General features: G+C 40.7%; 1 protein-coding gene across 2 annotated transcripts in view; it reads right to left on the reverse strand.

Annotated features, from left to right (window-relative positions):
* Positions 1–4,658: 4,658 nt before the first annotated feature.
* The window catches only part of LOC101918941 (ADP-ribosylation factor-like protein 8B), a 29,573-nt gene continuing 16,931 nt past the window's right edge, over positions 4,659–17,300 (reverse strand). Inside the window, exons 3-7 of one of the 2 annotated variants that reach the window (XM_055808909.1) lie at positions 13,930–14,003; positions 13,481–13,574; positions 11,288–11,355; positions 7,846–7,916; positions 4,659–5,053 (exon numbers count right to left, since the gene is read on the reverse strand). In XM_055808909.1, the coding sequence (XP_055664884.1) occupies positions 5,004–5,053; positions 7,846–7,916; positions 11,288–11,355; positions 13,481–13,574; positions 13,930–14,003 (357 nt within the window). In that variant the 3' untranslated portion in view covers positions 4,659–5,003. The remainder of the gene's footprint in view (positions 5,054–7,845; positions 7,917–11,287; positions 11,356–13,480; positions 13,575–13,929; positions 14,004–17,300) is intronic. The other variant, XM_055808910.1, reaches the window with a different exon arrangement.

Here is a 17,300-nt window from a genome sequence, read left to right on the forward strand (position 1 = left end):
CAGAAATGCTGCAGGCCATGCCATGAGGCACATCAATAGTCTTGGCAGAACTGGAGCTGGTGAAAGGACTGTCTCTGATGGTACACCACAAGCTCATTCTTTCTCACATACCCATACCACTTGGACTGCATTTCCTCTTCAGCATTCATTATCAGCCCAGTTCCAAACTCCCTTTCCTTCTTGGGATTTTTTATGCAATGCCGCAATGAAGACAGAGTTGCCTCAGGAAGCGGGACAGTTTTCTTTCGAGGTGACTTCAGCACTGAGAAGACTCTGTGGGCTATGCCCATTTAACCAGGAAACAGTTACGTACAGAGAGAAAGGGAACAGCAGAACAGACTGTTAGTTTTGTGCAAAAAAGACACAACGATAAGACCTCTGGGGAGGTCTTCCTCCACAGCCCTACCTTGGAACTGACCGAGTCTGAATCTGGCTCTCGCACAAGTCAAGCAATGTGAAATGTGCTAGATCCTGCTAGTGCTGCAAACAGCTCCTGAAAAGGGTTAAAGCCAGCATGAACAAGTGTGAGGTCATTCGCCTGAGCTGCAAGAGAAGATGGCTGCCTTGGCAGGGGGCCAACTGAGAAAGGCAGAGCTCAGTATTTTTCAGGGTAACACTCTTGCCAGTAGGTCACAAATAATCTGGAAAGGTTTCTGTTGGAAGCTGTAAACAGGCTTCACAGACTGCAGTCTGTCACGGAGTCCATGCGAGCTTCCATCTCGCATGGAGACCTTGTGTCCATGCTGAGGAAGCAGTGGGTGACTCCTCAGAGATGTCCCATTTCAGTGCCTTCTGCAGTGGAGGAAGAAAGTTGTCCCATGCCCTGGTGGCTTTTAGGTGACCATAGGCTTCTGAGAACCTGGAATACTGTTTTTTTGCTTACCAGTGATGGTTGGTCTATGCCTCAAGACAGACAGTAAGATGACATGAATCATTTGATTTGAACCATAATGCCACGCCATCTCTTGCCAGGGATAAAATCTGATCATATCACATGATCGTGTTCTCGTTTATTGCCCCACAGATCTTAGAACCATCCTTCTCCATAAATAAGGAAGATATAAGGACGTCTCTCCTCACACATCCTTGCATTCAATATCTTGTCACGCATCACTCCATGCTGATGACCTCTGGTTCTAGACCAGGTTTCCACGCACTCCCATAAGAGAAGGTGTCAGTGTCTTAGGTCCCAAGCACAAAAATACAATGGAGCGATACCATGGCTCCTGCTGGCGTACCCCAGGACCTTTGAAGGGAAAAGCATAAATATGTCCTGCTCTTTGAAGGCATCTGAGTAAGACAAATCCATAGGAAGAAGTGCCGCACAGACATACTGTACGGACTGCCACACATTGACTCCAAAGCATGGACTGGCCTGGAAACATGGTGGAGAAAACCAAGAGCCAGAAGCCAGCCCTTCACCCACACCGCACTGCCCTTACGTGTTAGTAAGCCATGACGTTATGGCCTGAGCTGGGCCGAGTTTGTTATGCAGGCCCCTGCAGGATCACAGTGTATGTGCCGCAGGCGTAGCAAGGGGCAGAAGGGCCTCGCTGGAGATGCCAGCCCAGGGTACATTCTGTTCTGTTTCATAAACTTTAAAATTCTGGGGTCACTATACACAACTCTTGTATTACGTTCCGTCAGGCTGCTTGGAAGTCTTATGACAGCCAGTATGTGCACCCTGTCCTAAAGCACAGAACAGAGGCATTCAATTTGGTATGCTGCTCAGGTGACTGAGTACCAGCATTTTACAGAATAGCTTATTCAGGAACAAATTATATATCTGTGTCACTGCTCTCTGCAATAAATGTAGAAAGTTTTATAGTGCATTTGATAAAAAACTCAACTTTGGGTTTTTTTATGTCATTTAACTAAAATTTTATGTTTGTGATTGCTTTCTGCAATACACAATGCAAATGGAAAAGAAATATGAGGAAAATTACATCGCTAGAGGGGAAAAAAATTAATAAATAAAGTGTGCTTGAAATAAAACAGATGGTTGGCACCTGTTGGTTCTGCATAGCTCTGGGTGACAGTTAAGCTGTTCCTACACTTGCAGAAGGAAAAAAGTAAAGGGAAATATAACTATCGCTGTTGTACTTCTGCTATTTCAGGGTTCTTGATGTTGTGGGGTCTGGGGTTACTGGCTGTGCCTAAACCGAAGGTTAGTCCCAGTTCCTCGACTGTCCACAGCCTCCAACACTTTTCCATAGCCTGGAGGATGCTGTGCACGTAGGCCAGACCACCACTGTCATGCACACCCAGGGATCAGGACCTCCCAGCCCAGCATGGCCCTTACCGCCTCCCAAGCAAAGCCAGAGCCCAACGGCAGCCTCTGCTGCCCTGTCTTGCAGTCAGCTTCTCTGGAGTGCTGAGAAGTGGAAAGCAATCACACTGTGGTCACTTCATGTATTTCCGTGCCCTCCCTTTTTCTGAAACACAGCTAATGTGGATCCACGCACGGCACTGCATCATATATTGCTGTCTGAGCAAGGGAACACTCCCTGCAGAGGCTCCTTTGCAGAGAAAGTTTGTGACCCCTCCGTACAACTTTGCTGCAATACAGTCTCCAGCGGTCTAGATCTCTGTAACACTTCATGGCCATATACAGTCTCAGAAACAGGACGTCAAGAGTTGTCAGTCAGCTGCAATTCATTTTTCCCACAAAGTTATTAAGTGTGACAGTAAACACTCATCTCCAGCTAAGCCCGTTTTGAAAAATTACTTGAAGGCAAGTCGTTGAAACAGACAGGTTGTTGCAAACGGGAAAAGTGAGGCCACCGCCTGTGCTGATTTGCCTTAGGTTCAGATACAAGGTCACACTGTAGGAAAAATGAGGGGAAAAAATCAGCCTATGCTGTATAATAGGATAATTCTAATAAGAAAATTGCTCATTCTCATCTCTTATTCTCAGAGATGCATTCAGACAACCTGGAACGGAACCTCCTCCCTCCACAGGTTGCCTTTAGCTTGCACCGGTACTTGGTGACGTGTATACCACATATAGGAAGTTATCTTCTTTGGTCACCTCCCACTAAGCACAGCAAGGGAAGGACAGTTTTTCTCACCAGTGCATTCTTGGAAAACTGGCTGGTTTCAATCAACCTGCAAAGAGGTTGCCTCCACTCCCACAAACCACCTGCAGCAAAGGGGCAACAGCGGTCCAGACTAAAGAGTGATGCAGTAAGATCTGATATGGAGCTCCTACAACAGAAGCGTGATCTTGCACGTCATACTAGTAAGTTGGAAGGATGAGGCACTACAGTCAAAAAGCACAACTACAGAAAGTATATTGAGTCCACTGGTACAGAAGTGGCTCTTCTTTTGTACGGTATGCATAATGACTGCGATTCCCGTGCATTCTGCGACAGCTCTACTACTGCAAAAGTCCATCAGCACCAACAGCGTTCAAAATTCCATCACCTTAGCCATCCAATGCTGTTTTTTCACCATACAAAATGTCACTAGATGGATTACGTGTCAGATTTCGGAAGGTCATTTCCAACATCCGATTTCAGGAACATCCAGTATTTACTTATTTAGTGACCACTCAGCCACATATTGACACATAGTCAAATTACTTTCATGCAACCATAGAAAAATGAGCCCCTGCAACATTTACGACCAAGTGATGTAACCCGGCTCTCGTGCTCATAGTAGCATTCCTGTGACACTCGAGAAAGATTTGATCAAGTCTGTGCAGTATATGTTTTAGGCAGTTTATCAGAGCCGCTAGCCTAAAAGCATCCTCAAACAGACATGACAAAGCATGCCACTGTTTTTATAGACATGTACTTACTAAGTGCAAGAACTACATAAACGACTTATAACCTTTTACAATACTATAGCAATTGAGTTATTTACCTCATCTTTAGACCAGCATCCCAGAACTTCTCCCTCTTCCTTCTGCAAGTGCCCTTGAAACATTTGGCCACTAAGCACCTATCTTGTATAACTTTTGAGTCTATCTACTATTTCTTGACATGAACTTTCCACATTGAATAGAATTTCCAAACTCACAGAAGAATTCCCATCAGAGTGTTTCTAAACGAATCCCTCGGAATCTGTAAGACGTTAGCAAAGCATCAAAATTTAAAGTGAATTGTTCCTGTTTCAAAAGAACTAATCCTATAGCTCTATTAGGCTGTATACTTGAAAATTCTACAGGGTTCAGGAATGGAAACAGTAGTCCAGAAGCACTGTGAAAATGATCTCATTTACAATAAAATTGCTTAGCAAATCCATTCATTTTGGGGGATAATAATGCTGGGAAAGATGCACATGATCTCATCTGCTCTCTCTCTGTATTTCGTTCTCTGTTTAAGACAGAAAAAAGTCCACTGCGATTCCAGGCTTAATTCTCCCAACAAAGAAGGGCAGGATTGTCTAGAGTTTGTTTTATGTTTCAGTTCCCAAAGAATATTCATATGAATCATTCATATTAGTGACCAGAAAAACTAGATAACTACAGATACACGACTCTGGAAATAACTTCTCGCCTATCGAAGTATCTGAAAGTGTTCTGATTAACTGCATTATATCCATATGCTTTTGATTATGGCTTTAATTGACGATCGTTATTTAACTACAGGCATTTGCAGCGAAAACATTCTGTATGAATAATTATATGATACATTAAAAAAACCCCAGTCATATCTGTTTCCACTGTGCAGTTTATTATGTTTCAAATTAGAAAAAAATTACTAAGTATTTGACAATTCACATGCATGAACTCAAACATTTCAGCCCAAAAATGTATTCATTTCTTTCAGTCTTGTATTAAGGCGTTCAGGAATTTCACCTAGGCCGACAAATACCTGGAGTTTTTTAAAAAAGAACCAAAATAGAGAGACAAGCTATAACTCAGTTTTACTTCTGTTAACAAATATGACCAAAGTGAGTCCTGGTAGTACACAGTTGCATTCTTTATCTTTTCAATTGTGTGTAGCTGATAGGAATCAAAGTGATTGGGAAAGAGTTATCTTCAGCAAAAGTTTTCTTCAACAGTGTCTTGATTTGGAGTGCTGAATAAGCCATTGTAATGTTATGTCTGCCAAGACAGATAAAACAAAATGAAAAACTCAACAGCCTGTCAGCAGAGTGTAAAAGGGCAACAGAACTAGAGCAGGTTAATACAAATTAAAAAAAAACAAACAGAACCCACAGGCTCTCATTTACACCGAATTAAAAATTCAGTACTTAAAATTCCAGATAGGGTTTTTTTGTTTGGTTGGGTTTTGTTTGTTTTTAAATTATGTGCATTTTCTATTCTTGCTATATGATGACTGACATCAAGTTCTCTAGGCCACTGATGAAAAACTGTTGGAAAAACAAAGATTTAAGATGACCATAAAATCAACTGTAAAATCCAGACTAGAATGAAATGTGGTGTGAGAACAAAGGCAGAAATACAGAACCAGAAGGAAAGAGAAGGACAAACATCTGACAAAGCATTAAGAAGCCATTTAGGTAGGTTGCAGGAGCCCAAGGTCTCTGAAAGACATGCAAGACCGCACTAAAATTTGATAGCTGAAATTGCTATCCCTCCTGATACAATCTAATGCATTGGGTTGAAAACTGCAGCAGTTCACAAACTGATTCATGAGTGGATTAGATGTTTTTGCCTCAAGGCAGTAACATCTGTCACGGAGGCAGCAAGGATGTCAGGGGGCAGCAACAGCTCTAGTCCTCAAATTTAAATTTGTTGCCGTATCTGTCCTAAGTTCAAGATAGCACTCCATGAATATCCTGGCAGGCCAGCTTAGGCACTGAGACCGCAAGACAAAAGCATCCCACGGCATCTAAAACGAAGCTAGTATCTATATACTGATCTTCCACAGGCTCTCAGGACAGAGAAACTGGCAGCCTTAGACCTACACCTCCTGATGAGACCAGTTAGCTAGGCTGCAGTTTGCGCTGAAAAACGACTATAATCTCATTCAACTGCACTGACATCAATCAAAAATGCAGAGGAAGAAGACAGCTCCCAGTTTTCTCCTTAACAGCCTAGTAGTTTCATCACTTTAATAAGCTAAATATATTTTCATTATAGCTTTTCATTATAAATTATATTTTCCAGTCCTTTGATCCCTCTGGGTTCTTGTCCAACCTCTTTTGAGTTTCTCAAGGTCTTCCTCAAAATATGGCACACAGTCCTCCAGTAATGCCCATACAGTTCCAAACACATGTGATATATGCAGCCTGCTCCCATTTGTTATACCTTTGTGCAAATATTCAGGAACCAGGTTAGCCTTCCTAGGCACAATGTTACACTGGAAGACATGTGAATGATTCTTAGTTAGGATTTGAGTCTTTTTTTCATCACTTCTCCCAGGACTTCTACAAGGAAGTGATCTACACGGGTCAGCATTAGTGATCATTCTTACTGTTTTTCATTTGCAAATTTCAGAATGCTTTTTGTGCATGCTTTTCTCCTCTAGACCATCTACATAAATGAACCAGGACCAAAGCCTATTGTCTCCAGGATCCTTTCAGAAATTAAGCTGATTTTACCAGTTTCTAGTCACAACTAACACTTCTGAGACCCTCCACTGCAGCCTTGCAATTTGATGAGGGTCAAGCACTAAATTTCTAAGACCTCAAATACCTTCACTGCCCTTCACCTATACAGATAATCCTGACCGTGTTGTCTTCCTCAGTTCTTATATCCCAAAGTCAATCTTCCCCAGTCTAACAACACATTCTGTCTCCTTCACTCAGAGATAATTGCTGCACCCCAAGCTGCAGCAAACCTGGGTCTGGTCTCCTTCACACCAGCGCACCCAAATCACGTACACCATTTCCAAGAGAAGTCCTCACTGCCTAATGCGTCCCTGCACACAGCCGAAATCTCCCCCAGCTCTCCAAAGCCCGTCCAAAGACAGCGCAGTCTCCTCACCACCTCCCTACCTGGTCCTCTCTGCCTAGGATGGAAATTTCCCCTGCTGCTGAGAGAAAGTGGCTCTCCTCCCATTCCCACCCCTACCATCTCTCCTTCAGCTGAGCCCTACAGAGCTGCCCAGCTTTTCTAACCACTCTGGCTTCCTCAAAAGCAGCTTTAACTATGTACCCAGGCTGTATCCCTCCCGCCCAGCACCGCTTAGCAGTGTGCAGGGAAGAAGCATGGCACAGAGGCAGCATGCCCCCAGGCTGCTGCTGCTGCTGGCTCAGCCTGTGCTTCAACCCCTTTCTCCCACCCTGCGCAGGGAAGGAAACGGAAGAACATGACAGAGACAGGAAAGCAGAAGAAAGGGAGAAGAAAGGAGAGAAAGGAAAGGGCAAAAAGCAAAGGCAGCTGGAAGACACCTTATGGGGCTTTTACAGGTCCTCACTGACTTCAGGATACACTCTCTCCATCTCCAGTAGGACAAAAGCACTAGTCCCTCAATTTGAGGAACACAGCCATACAGCCACATGCATGTAAGGCCTGATTACAAAGTAAAAGCATGTACAGAACAAAACACTTACCAAAATTTTTTTTAAGTATCACCTAGTAATTGGAAAGCCTTCATACCCAGTTACTATTTTCAAAAATGTAACACAGTTTTTGTGAAGAATTCAATTACTTTGGGGTTTAAATATGCTTTTCCAAGGCCCCTGTGAAATTAACTTCTTAACTTCTCATGAAACAAAGCAATTCTACAAGTGACTTTTAAAATATATATAATTCTATTCTAAAACAAACATAATTGCATGCAATATTTGCAACAAAATCTTTTAAAGTAAATTGAGATTTCCAGTTACATATTGGAATTAGATGTTAGAAACTCATTAACGTTTTTGTAAGATCTGATCCAAAATACAAAGTATACACTGATGATGCTGTAAGAAGAAGCAGCTTACCAATGTTATCCTTCTCTTTACAGGAAATAGAATAGCAACAGATTTCTCTGTCTTGAATAGCTGAAAGGTTTCTACAGAAACAGAAACAATAAAATAAGTAGTGTTACAACTCCACAAAAGCTGACAACAGAAATTTCCATTAAATTACATGTTTTCTGCTTTTTACTCAGTGGGTTCAATTTTACCCTCAGCTATTACATTTTTAAAAATATGCTACTGCTGACAAAAAAGCCCAGATTTCTTAAACTATAAGTCATTTCACAAAAAATCAAATTTCTCATTAAGTCAGTGTAATGGTGAATAATAAAAACACATAAATCCATGAACTGAAAGAAACATTTTGTTGAGGCAACCAAGTAACACTACCACGTCTTAGCATTCACCTTTTAATCTTTTCACTTAGAATTCAGAGGTTTTATCTCCAATAACTCTTATAATCAAATAACAGTACTCAAATGATCGCACCATTTATCTTCAGGATGTTTATATCATACTTAGATTAATCAGATCTGATTCCTACTGAAACCATGACTCTGCATTTAGGAAAGAAACTGATTCTTAATTAACTTCTGTTTCTTTCTGGGAATTTCCCTATCCCCCTCAGAGTTTCTGAGCGCTTTGTTATTTTTTCATTTATTTATTTTCACACAAGTGACACAGACATGCAGGAAAGAGAGTATGTTCCTGAAGCAGATGGGGAGCAGAGGCACCAAGAAGGAAAGAGTGTCTAATAAAGAAGAGAACTAAATAGTCACCTCCCTGGACTTCAGGAGAGCAGACTTGGCCTTTTCAGGAATCTGATTGGGAGTCCCATGGGATAAGTCCCTGTAGTGAAGAAGGGCCCAAGAAAGCTGATTAATATTCAAGGATCATCTCCAAGCTCAAAGGCAGCCTATACTAACAAGACTAGAAAAAAAGCCAAGAGGCATAACTGGATGAACAGTGAGCTCCCGGCAAAACCCTATTACAAAACCGAAGCATACAGAAGATGGAAGCAGGGACAGGAACCTTGGGAGGAATACAGAAACACTGCCCCCAAGCATGCAGAGCCCAACTGAAACTGGATCTCACGAGGGATGACAAAGGCAACAAGGGCTTCCACAAGTACGTAAGTGACAAATGGAAGACAAGAGAAAAAGTGGGCCCATTGCTCAATGAGACAGCGGACCTGGTTACACTGGACATGGAAAAGGCAGAAGTACTGCACGCTGCCTTTGCCAGCAAGATTAGCCTTCAGAAATCCCAGGCGCCAGAGACCCGGGGGAAAGTCCAGAGCAAGAAAACTGTACCCTTGATGGAAGAGATCAGACAATACATAAGCAACCTGGACATAGAGAAGTCCACAGGCCCTGATGGGATGCACCTACGAGTGATGAGGGAGCTGGCTGACGTCATTGTGAGGCCACTCTCGATAACCTTGAATGATCTTGGTGACTGGGAGAGGTGCCTGAGGAGTGTAGGAAAGAAAATGTCACTCTTCAGAAAGAGCAGGAAAGAAGACCCAGGAAACTACACGACAGTCAGCCTCACCTTGATCCCTGGGAAGGTGATGGAGCAACTAATCTTGGAAACCATTTCCAGGCACATGACGGACAAGAAGGTGACTTAAGAGTACTCAACATGGATTCACAGAGGGAAAATCACACTTGACCAACTTGATAACCTTCTACAATGAAATCTACAGTTTGGCAGGTGAGAAGACAGCAGCGAATATTGTGCACCTTGACTTCAGTGAGGCTTCTGACACTGTCTCCCATATCCTCATAGACAAGCTGAGAAAGTATGGTGGACTGGATGAGTAGACAGTGAGGTGAACTGAAAATTGATTGAATGTGTGGGCCCAGAACGTAGCAATCAGTGGCACAAGGGCTATTTGGAGACCAGTAACTAGCAGTGTACCCCAGGGATCAATACTGGGTCCAACCCTGATGAGCATCTTCATCAAGGATCTGAATGAGAGGGCAGCGTACTCTCAGCACACGTGCAGATGACACAAAACTGGGAGGAGTGGCTGCTAATTCAGAGTTATGCTGCCATCCAGAGGGACCTCCACAGGTTGAAGAAATGGGCTGACTGGAACCTTATGCAGTTCAACAGAGGTTCAACAACAAGTTCAACAAAGCTTTGCCCTGGAGGAGGGACAACCCCAGGCACCAGTACGTGCCAGGGGCTGACTGTCTGGGAAAGCAGCTTTGCAGAAAAGGACCTGGGGGTCCTGGTGGACACCAAGTGGAACATCTAGCAACGTGGCAAAAAAGGTTAATGGTGTCCCAGGCTGATTCAGGAGGAGTGTTGCCAGGCAGCTGAGGGAGGTGATCCTTCCTCTCTGCTCAGCACTGCTAAGGCCATACCTGGAGTGCTATGTTCAGTTCTCAGCTTCCCAGTACAAGAAGGATGTGAAGCTGCTGGACAGAGCCTAGTGAAAGGCCACTAAAATCACTGAGGGACTGGAGCATCTCACATGTTAGGAAAGACTGAGAGAGCTTGGGACTGTTTAGCCTAGAGAAGAAAAGGTTCAGGGAGGATCTTATTAACGTCTACAGGTATCTGAAGGGAGGCTGTAAAGAAGATGGAGCTCAGTGACAGGACAAGAGGCAATAAGCATAAACTGAAAAACAGGAGGCCCCCTCTGAACATAAAGAAAAAAATTTTACCTCTGAGGGTGACCAAGCACTAGCACAGATTGCCCAGAGAGGTTGCAAAATCTCCATCCTTGGAGATATTCAAAAGCTATCTGGTCACAGACCAGGGCAATCAGCTCTAGGCAGCTCTGCTTGACCACGTGGGTGGACAAGATGACCTCCAGCTGTCCCTTCCAACCCCAGCCATTCTGTGTTTCCGAAGTACCAGTTTAGTTGCTCAGCCTTTGGACCATCCTTGTATACCGAAACTTCACTTCACTTCCTATTGATTAAAATTATGCAACTTGAGACATAGAATCCTACCCTGCAAAATACACTAGCCATTTTTACAAAATTATGCACTTCCTTTACAATTACCCTTACTATGCACAAATTTAAGTTAGTTTCAGTAATTCCTAAGTATATGCTTTGGATACATGCCAAAAATATCTGAATTACTTAAATTTAGAGACAGTAGTTTGAAATGGTTCTGTTCTAGTACCATTTAAGCGTTTAACTGCCACTACAATGTACTCTGAAAAGTGAAAGTGAGCTTGTTACTATTTATAGCAGTTGTATCTTCAGTGATGGGAAAACAGGATTATCTGAAACAGCTTTATACAACCAAAATAATAATCAAGAGAGGTTCAAATCTATTGCAGTGTTATCAGCCTAGATTAGTATTCCAACTGCTAGCAGAGCTCTAAGTGGAGTGTCTGAGAATGTAAAATGGAATCTGTTATAGCTGGTTATTGCCACAGACTACCAACAATTTCCTCTTACACACTGCCTCAGCTTTTTTGCATAGGACAGCTACTTACAATTTCTCAATTAACTGCTTTTCATCCAGTGCACCTGGGAGGTCTCTTTTGTTTCCAAGGACTAACACCTGAAAGAAATAATTCATATTCAAGTTATACCTAGGAGCAATAAAATTTTATTTTTTTCTTTAACCATTTGTGGGCATTATTTTGAATCTTGCAGATAAGTATTTACAACACAATAGTGGACACACTCAAAATGACCAATCACTGCGGGAGCATCATGGAAATCCTGCTCGGATGTTGTCAGGGTCGGATGTTGGATGCACACCCTCTGAAAACTGGATCCAAGTATTTCTGGGTGATCCAGTATCAGAAGTCTCCTCTGGCAGTGAATCTCTCCATTCCAGATAGCATTATAGGATGGTGTCAGACTGCATGAACCTAAACCTGGAGGAGAGCACACACCAGGTGCACTCAAGCCATCAATGGACATTCAAGTCACAGGACCAGACTAATGTTAATGAAAAGCAGGGCCCTAGCAGTAGCAGCTGGGTCCTCAAGACACAGACAGGATACTCTTTACAGTTTTGCTCCCCTGCTTTTCTTAACATTGACATACTGAATAACCACGCATCCAATCCATGTATCACCCAAGCACCAGCCAAATGACTGATTCTTCCTGCTCCACTTTGAGCATCCACAGTAGAAATCAGAAAGGCAGCTATTAGGAATTAAATCTGAGAAATGCAGAAAATTTACTGAATAATACATGCTGGAACTTAAAAGAGTTCCTATGCAATACTTAAGGTTTCCAGTATAAATTAAGGCCAGATAAATGCGTTGAGCACATTCTAAGATAAAGAAAGCAATGGAAGGTTTTTCTAATTATGACTGCATTATTGTTTACCAAATGTATTACAATTCTGATTCAAGACTGTCCCATTATTTCCCACGAATCCGGAACACATTAAAACTCATTACTTGCAGTCTCAGATTAATGAAGCTACCTTAAAATCTATAATGCCAAAGCCTGAGTATAATACGTTGAAGGAAGTTCAATACTAGTTACTACCTATGAAATTGAAGTAAGTAAAAAATACATTACTGTACCTTGGAAACTACCATGCTGATCAACTGGACAATTGGAATGTGATATTAGAACATATAAAAGGAAAGGAACTTAATTAAATACTTCTGAAGATATGAGAGCTATCATTTCAGGAAGGAAGTGCAAAGTAAAACAGGATGTGAAGACAGTACAAAGGACAGACAATGCCACACGCCATGAACAGCATGGCTATATAGATTTCTGTAGGATTTGTTCAATATGTCCTTAACATATAAAACCACCACAATAATTGCAAACTATAAAAAAAGATTGAAAGTCCCTTGAAAAATTCTCCTTCAAGAATGGATGTGTGAGAGCTTTATTCTCACAATGATTTCATGATGGCTGTCTACTCATCCTCAGATCACTTTGATTCCTTGCACTGGTCAAGTGTCCAAATATTTGCTTACAAAAAAGGGGCCAAGAAGAGCATACCAAGTTGTGGGTAACCTCTTCCTGATTTGTATGTACCTTTCTTTTCTTTATTATGATCACAGCTATGAACTCTTAGCTGGTGATGTCAGCATCAAAGATCAATGCTAACCTGGTGGATCCTTACTAGGTCTAAATTGGCAGATTACATTAATTAAATAACATTAGTCTCCACCTCCATAATTCCTCACTAGAATTTCAGCAAAATATACTATTCTTTGACACATCCCATTGGAGAATGGACGCATGTTTGCATCTTTTCCACACAGTTTAGTTTGAAAAACTAAGAAGTCAAGCTCCTCCACAATCTCTGGAAGCAGAGGACACTCTTTGATGTTAATGTCTGCCAACATTCAGAAAGACAAAGCTCATATGCGTTAAGATACTGCCAGAAACATTATCTGTGTCATTGGTTCAAACCCAGTCAACAAGGGGACAGACTGGAAGTAATTACTGTCTGGTAATAACACGTGTGAAAATGATTTTTTTCAAAATCTATGCTGACCTTTAGACAAGAAAACATACAGTGCAGTACTGATAAGATGCTGAGTCCCCTGAAATAATTTCACAATAATTTTTGTAAGAGTACTCTACGTACCAAGGCTGCATCATATTTAAGCCACTATTTTTAAGAGTCTGGAGGAACCAATTCATGAGGATTGAGGCTACACTGTCTACATTCAGATAAGAATAATAATCAAAATACTTACTGGAATTCCATGCAATTGTGGCTTATCTATCAAACTGTGTAGCTCATTCTTTGAAGCTTCTACTTTCTCTAAGTCTGCCGCATCCACCATGTAACTGCAACGGGAATAAAGTTATTTATGGTATTGTCCATTGCTTGCAGAAAGTTGCATTAAAACATCTGAAATGTGATAAATATTTTTGCATTGACAACAGCATTAGAACAGTCCTGAGTTGTGTAAGCCTTGCATTTATTAATACAGGAAGACAGAGAATTAAATATGGCCTGTGTGGGAAAAATGACCCGGAACATGCAATTACTTAGATATCTGGGTTGCTAAATGTGTAGAACACACTATTTTTATTGTGTTGGGTCTTCTTATGTGATGGAGGTGGGCAGAAAGAAAAGCATATCTATACTGACAATATATATTTCGAAATACATTGTATGGGCATATACAAGAAAACTTACACAACTGCATTGACTCCTCTGCAGTAACGCTCCCACATGCTTCGAAACCTTGGCTGACCTCCAATGTCCCATACCTGGAAAAGGTAAGAACACCTCAAACCCAAAACATTTTTGAACTACACAGTACTAACAGAATGGAACAGAACAGAACTCCTCTCACATGCAGCATGCATGCTGTATTGACAATGCCTAAACGTAGGCAGTTTCTTAGATGACCTTCCTCAAGAGACTGGTCTTAGCCCCTTCCAGTCACTGAAGGAGAACAGGCACATTCACAGGGCATGTCAGTCCTGTGACATTAACAGCTCCAAATGTCCATTTGGAGAACACTACCCTTTCCCACTCACTGCGAAAGTCTTACTCAGATACCAAAGTGAATTCTTGCAAATACACGGCCCAAACCCCAGAAAGAATAGCATCACTGTATGAAAACAGTTATGAATTTGCATTTTTTATGAGGTTAGGGAGTCCTGAGTTAAGAATGCATCAGGCCTTCAGCAGGATAAAGACAGATATTAAGTAAATAAAGAACTGGTCAGAGAGCAGATTGAGTCCGTGTAAAGGATGATATACTCAAGGGAGCTCCAATACCTCCACAGCTCTCCCATTTGTTCATCAAATGTGCTTTAAAAGACACATGGATTAACTGATCAGAACCAGAAAGGAAAGAGTAGTGTAGGGTAGGCCTGAAGTGATTAATCAGTAGATCTTAAGGAAAGGAAGCTCAAATTCTGCTCGGGATTTTATAAAGCTCCAATCCTGCACATACTTATGCATGCTATTAGTAGCCAGCAATCCCACTCAGTTCTGTATTGTTAAAAGACTTACACATTATTTCCCTGTACAGGAATTATTTATTCTGCTTTGCTTGCAAAAATTCAGTATTTTTGGTGGATGACAACCAACTTGTTTCAAAACTGTTTCCAAGATGAAAATACTAGAGAAAGTATCTAAATAATGTAAGCAAGAGCTGTTGATGATGTAGTTGTTGCAGCTACATCCAAAGACAGTTGCATTACAAGTGACACTCCTATTAAGACAGTGATGAACACTGAAAAATAAAAAGAATGGGTTTGTTCCTATGTCAAGGACAAACAGAACTAATAGTTTATTTTAATCAGATTTAGCTATCAAAACAGTATGTACCATATACTAGATCTAGAAGGCATATCCATTACAGCACAAATTAAATTTGGAAGTAACATACACAGAAAAAAAATTTTCTTAAGGGTTGTTTTCATTTTTATACTTTATAAATCCAAACACATCAAACCTGTGGTGGCAACAAAGACTTGCACAAAAGAGTGAGACTTAACAGATGCTTGGTATAAGCCGTTTTTCAAGGATTATATTCTTAATTCCACAATGCATAAATCATATTTATGTTTCAATTTAGCTACCATTTTCAACACCTTATGTTCATATTTTATAAAGAAGTATTTCCCAATTCACCATTAAAATCATTCCCTGATTGATATCTTACTATTTCTTCTGGCATAAAATTAGTCCACGCCTAAATGTAGATTGCCTTTGATCCCTTTTATAAGATCAAGAATTTTACATATGAAAGAGAGTTGAGTGAACTTCTGACCATGAACTGGAGATCAATTATTATCTGCACTGACATTTGAAGCACTATTTCCAAATTCTTAATAAAATAAACCTTTTACTTTAAAAGCTTGAGTACACAGCTCAGTATTATAGTTAGATGACAAATCTCACACCAACACTAATTATTCCAGTAACCCATCAGGACCTTGAAACTATCAGTAACCATCTGGTGCACATCTGTGTGTCTGGAAAAAGAAACTAAATTATTTTCTTGGTAGATCAGAGAAGAAAGAAGGGGAAAGAGGACAGGGAAGGCCAGTACTAAGATTAGATTTTTGGAGACTGACAGAGATTATTCCTGGAAGCCACAAAAATCTGCATGATGTAGCCTGGACTAATCACAAAATAAGTAATACAAAATAAAGAAATACTGGTTTTGTCCTTGTTTGATGATATACTATATCTATACTATATGAAATTGCACTGCAGAACAAGTATTACTCTCATTAGGAGAAAGAGTCACCTTGAAATAATAGAAAGATAAGTCATTTCCAGTCAGTTTCCCTAATAAGACTTACGGGTATTCATTAAAGTAGAACACAGATGACACAAGATAGACTAGGTGTTTTTAATAGAGCTTGGGAACCCTTTTGATGTCAATATATTGCTATAATCATCTGAAATAAAGGAAGAAAATAAATGCATGAAATAAATTTTTATAATTCCTCACCTCTTTGCCTATGAAATTTTCTACTATTCTTTATCATATTTGACAGTCAATGACAGAGTTAACTACTTTATTCTGAACGTAAATCTCTGCCCCAAACCATTTCCACTGTACATGACTGAACAGACAGATCTGTAAGAATACAAAGGGCACCCAGGGAGGAAAGGGGACAGGTCTTAGTGTTAAAGAAGTTGTCTTGCATGAGCTTTGCAAGTTTTGTACATCACCTATTTTTGTATCCCATTATTTAATACACAGGTAAAAAGTATACTCTGGGTGTGAACTAGGAGAGGCAGAAGACTACACCTTGACAGCAGAATATATAGCTAGCTGTAAAAAGAAGTTTATTTTGTCTTGGTGTTTTTAAAAAGAGACTCAACTTCAGAGTGCTCCCATGGCTTTCATTGGTCCCTCAGGAGTGAATTTTTCATAACATTTAAGAAGTATTTTATCCCTAGAAGACCAGCTGATTTTAAGAATCAGAAAATGCCTACAGAATGACCCAAACAAACAGAGAAAAAGTTTCTTTGATACCCAGCACCACTGCCTCACAGAAGACTAGAATCTCAAGGAGCTGTTGTTTAGTCTCAAACGCATACATCTTATTTCTACTGCATTTTATAAATCACCATTTTATTTGTTCCTATCTGCTCCTATAAAGAAGTAATTCTTACTGTGCTTGCAGGTCTACACTCTCAAAAAATAATGTAATGTTTTAATTTGTAAACTAGATTAATCACCATACTTTGGAGTCATCATCTATCATAGTGCTTATACTTACCTGTTAGATCAAATTCTTCCAAAACAGGAATGTCTCTAGATATGTCTTGTTCAATTTCTTCATGCGGATCTAAGACTCCTCCTCAAGACTGCAGCTACCAGCTATGTTTAAGGAGCAAATCCTTTTCTTTTGCACAGAGGTGTATCATAACAGTTGAGCAAAAATGCAGCTGGGGAACAGGTTCAAAGGTTTTCTAAAGCTGTCAGTTACAGGAATGCTCGTTAATACTCCAGTTGTGTTTCTTTTAATTAGCTTATATTGTGGGAAGGCTTGGTGGTTAATGAGCCAGTTGCAGGAAATGTGTTTTCTAGA

Source organism: Falco peregrinus, chromosome 6 (assembly GCF_023634155.1).
Source record: "Falco peregrinus isolate bFalPer1 chromosome 6, bFalPer1.pri, whole genome shotgun sequence".
In the NCBI taxonomy this organism is placed as follows: Eukaryota; Metazoa; Chordata; class Aves; order Falconiformes; family Falconidae; genus Falco; species Falco peregrinus.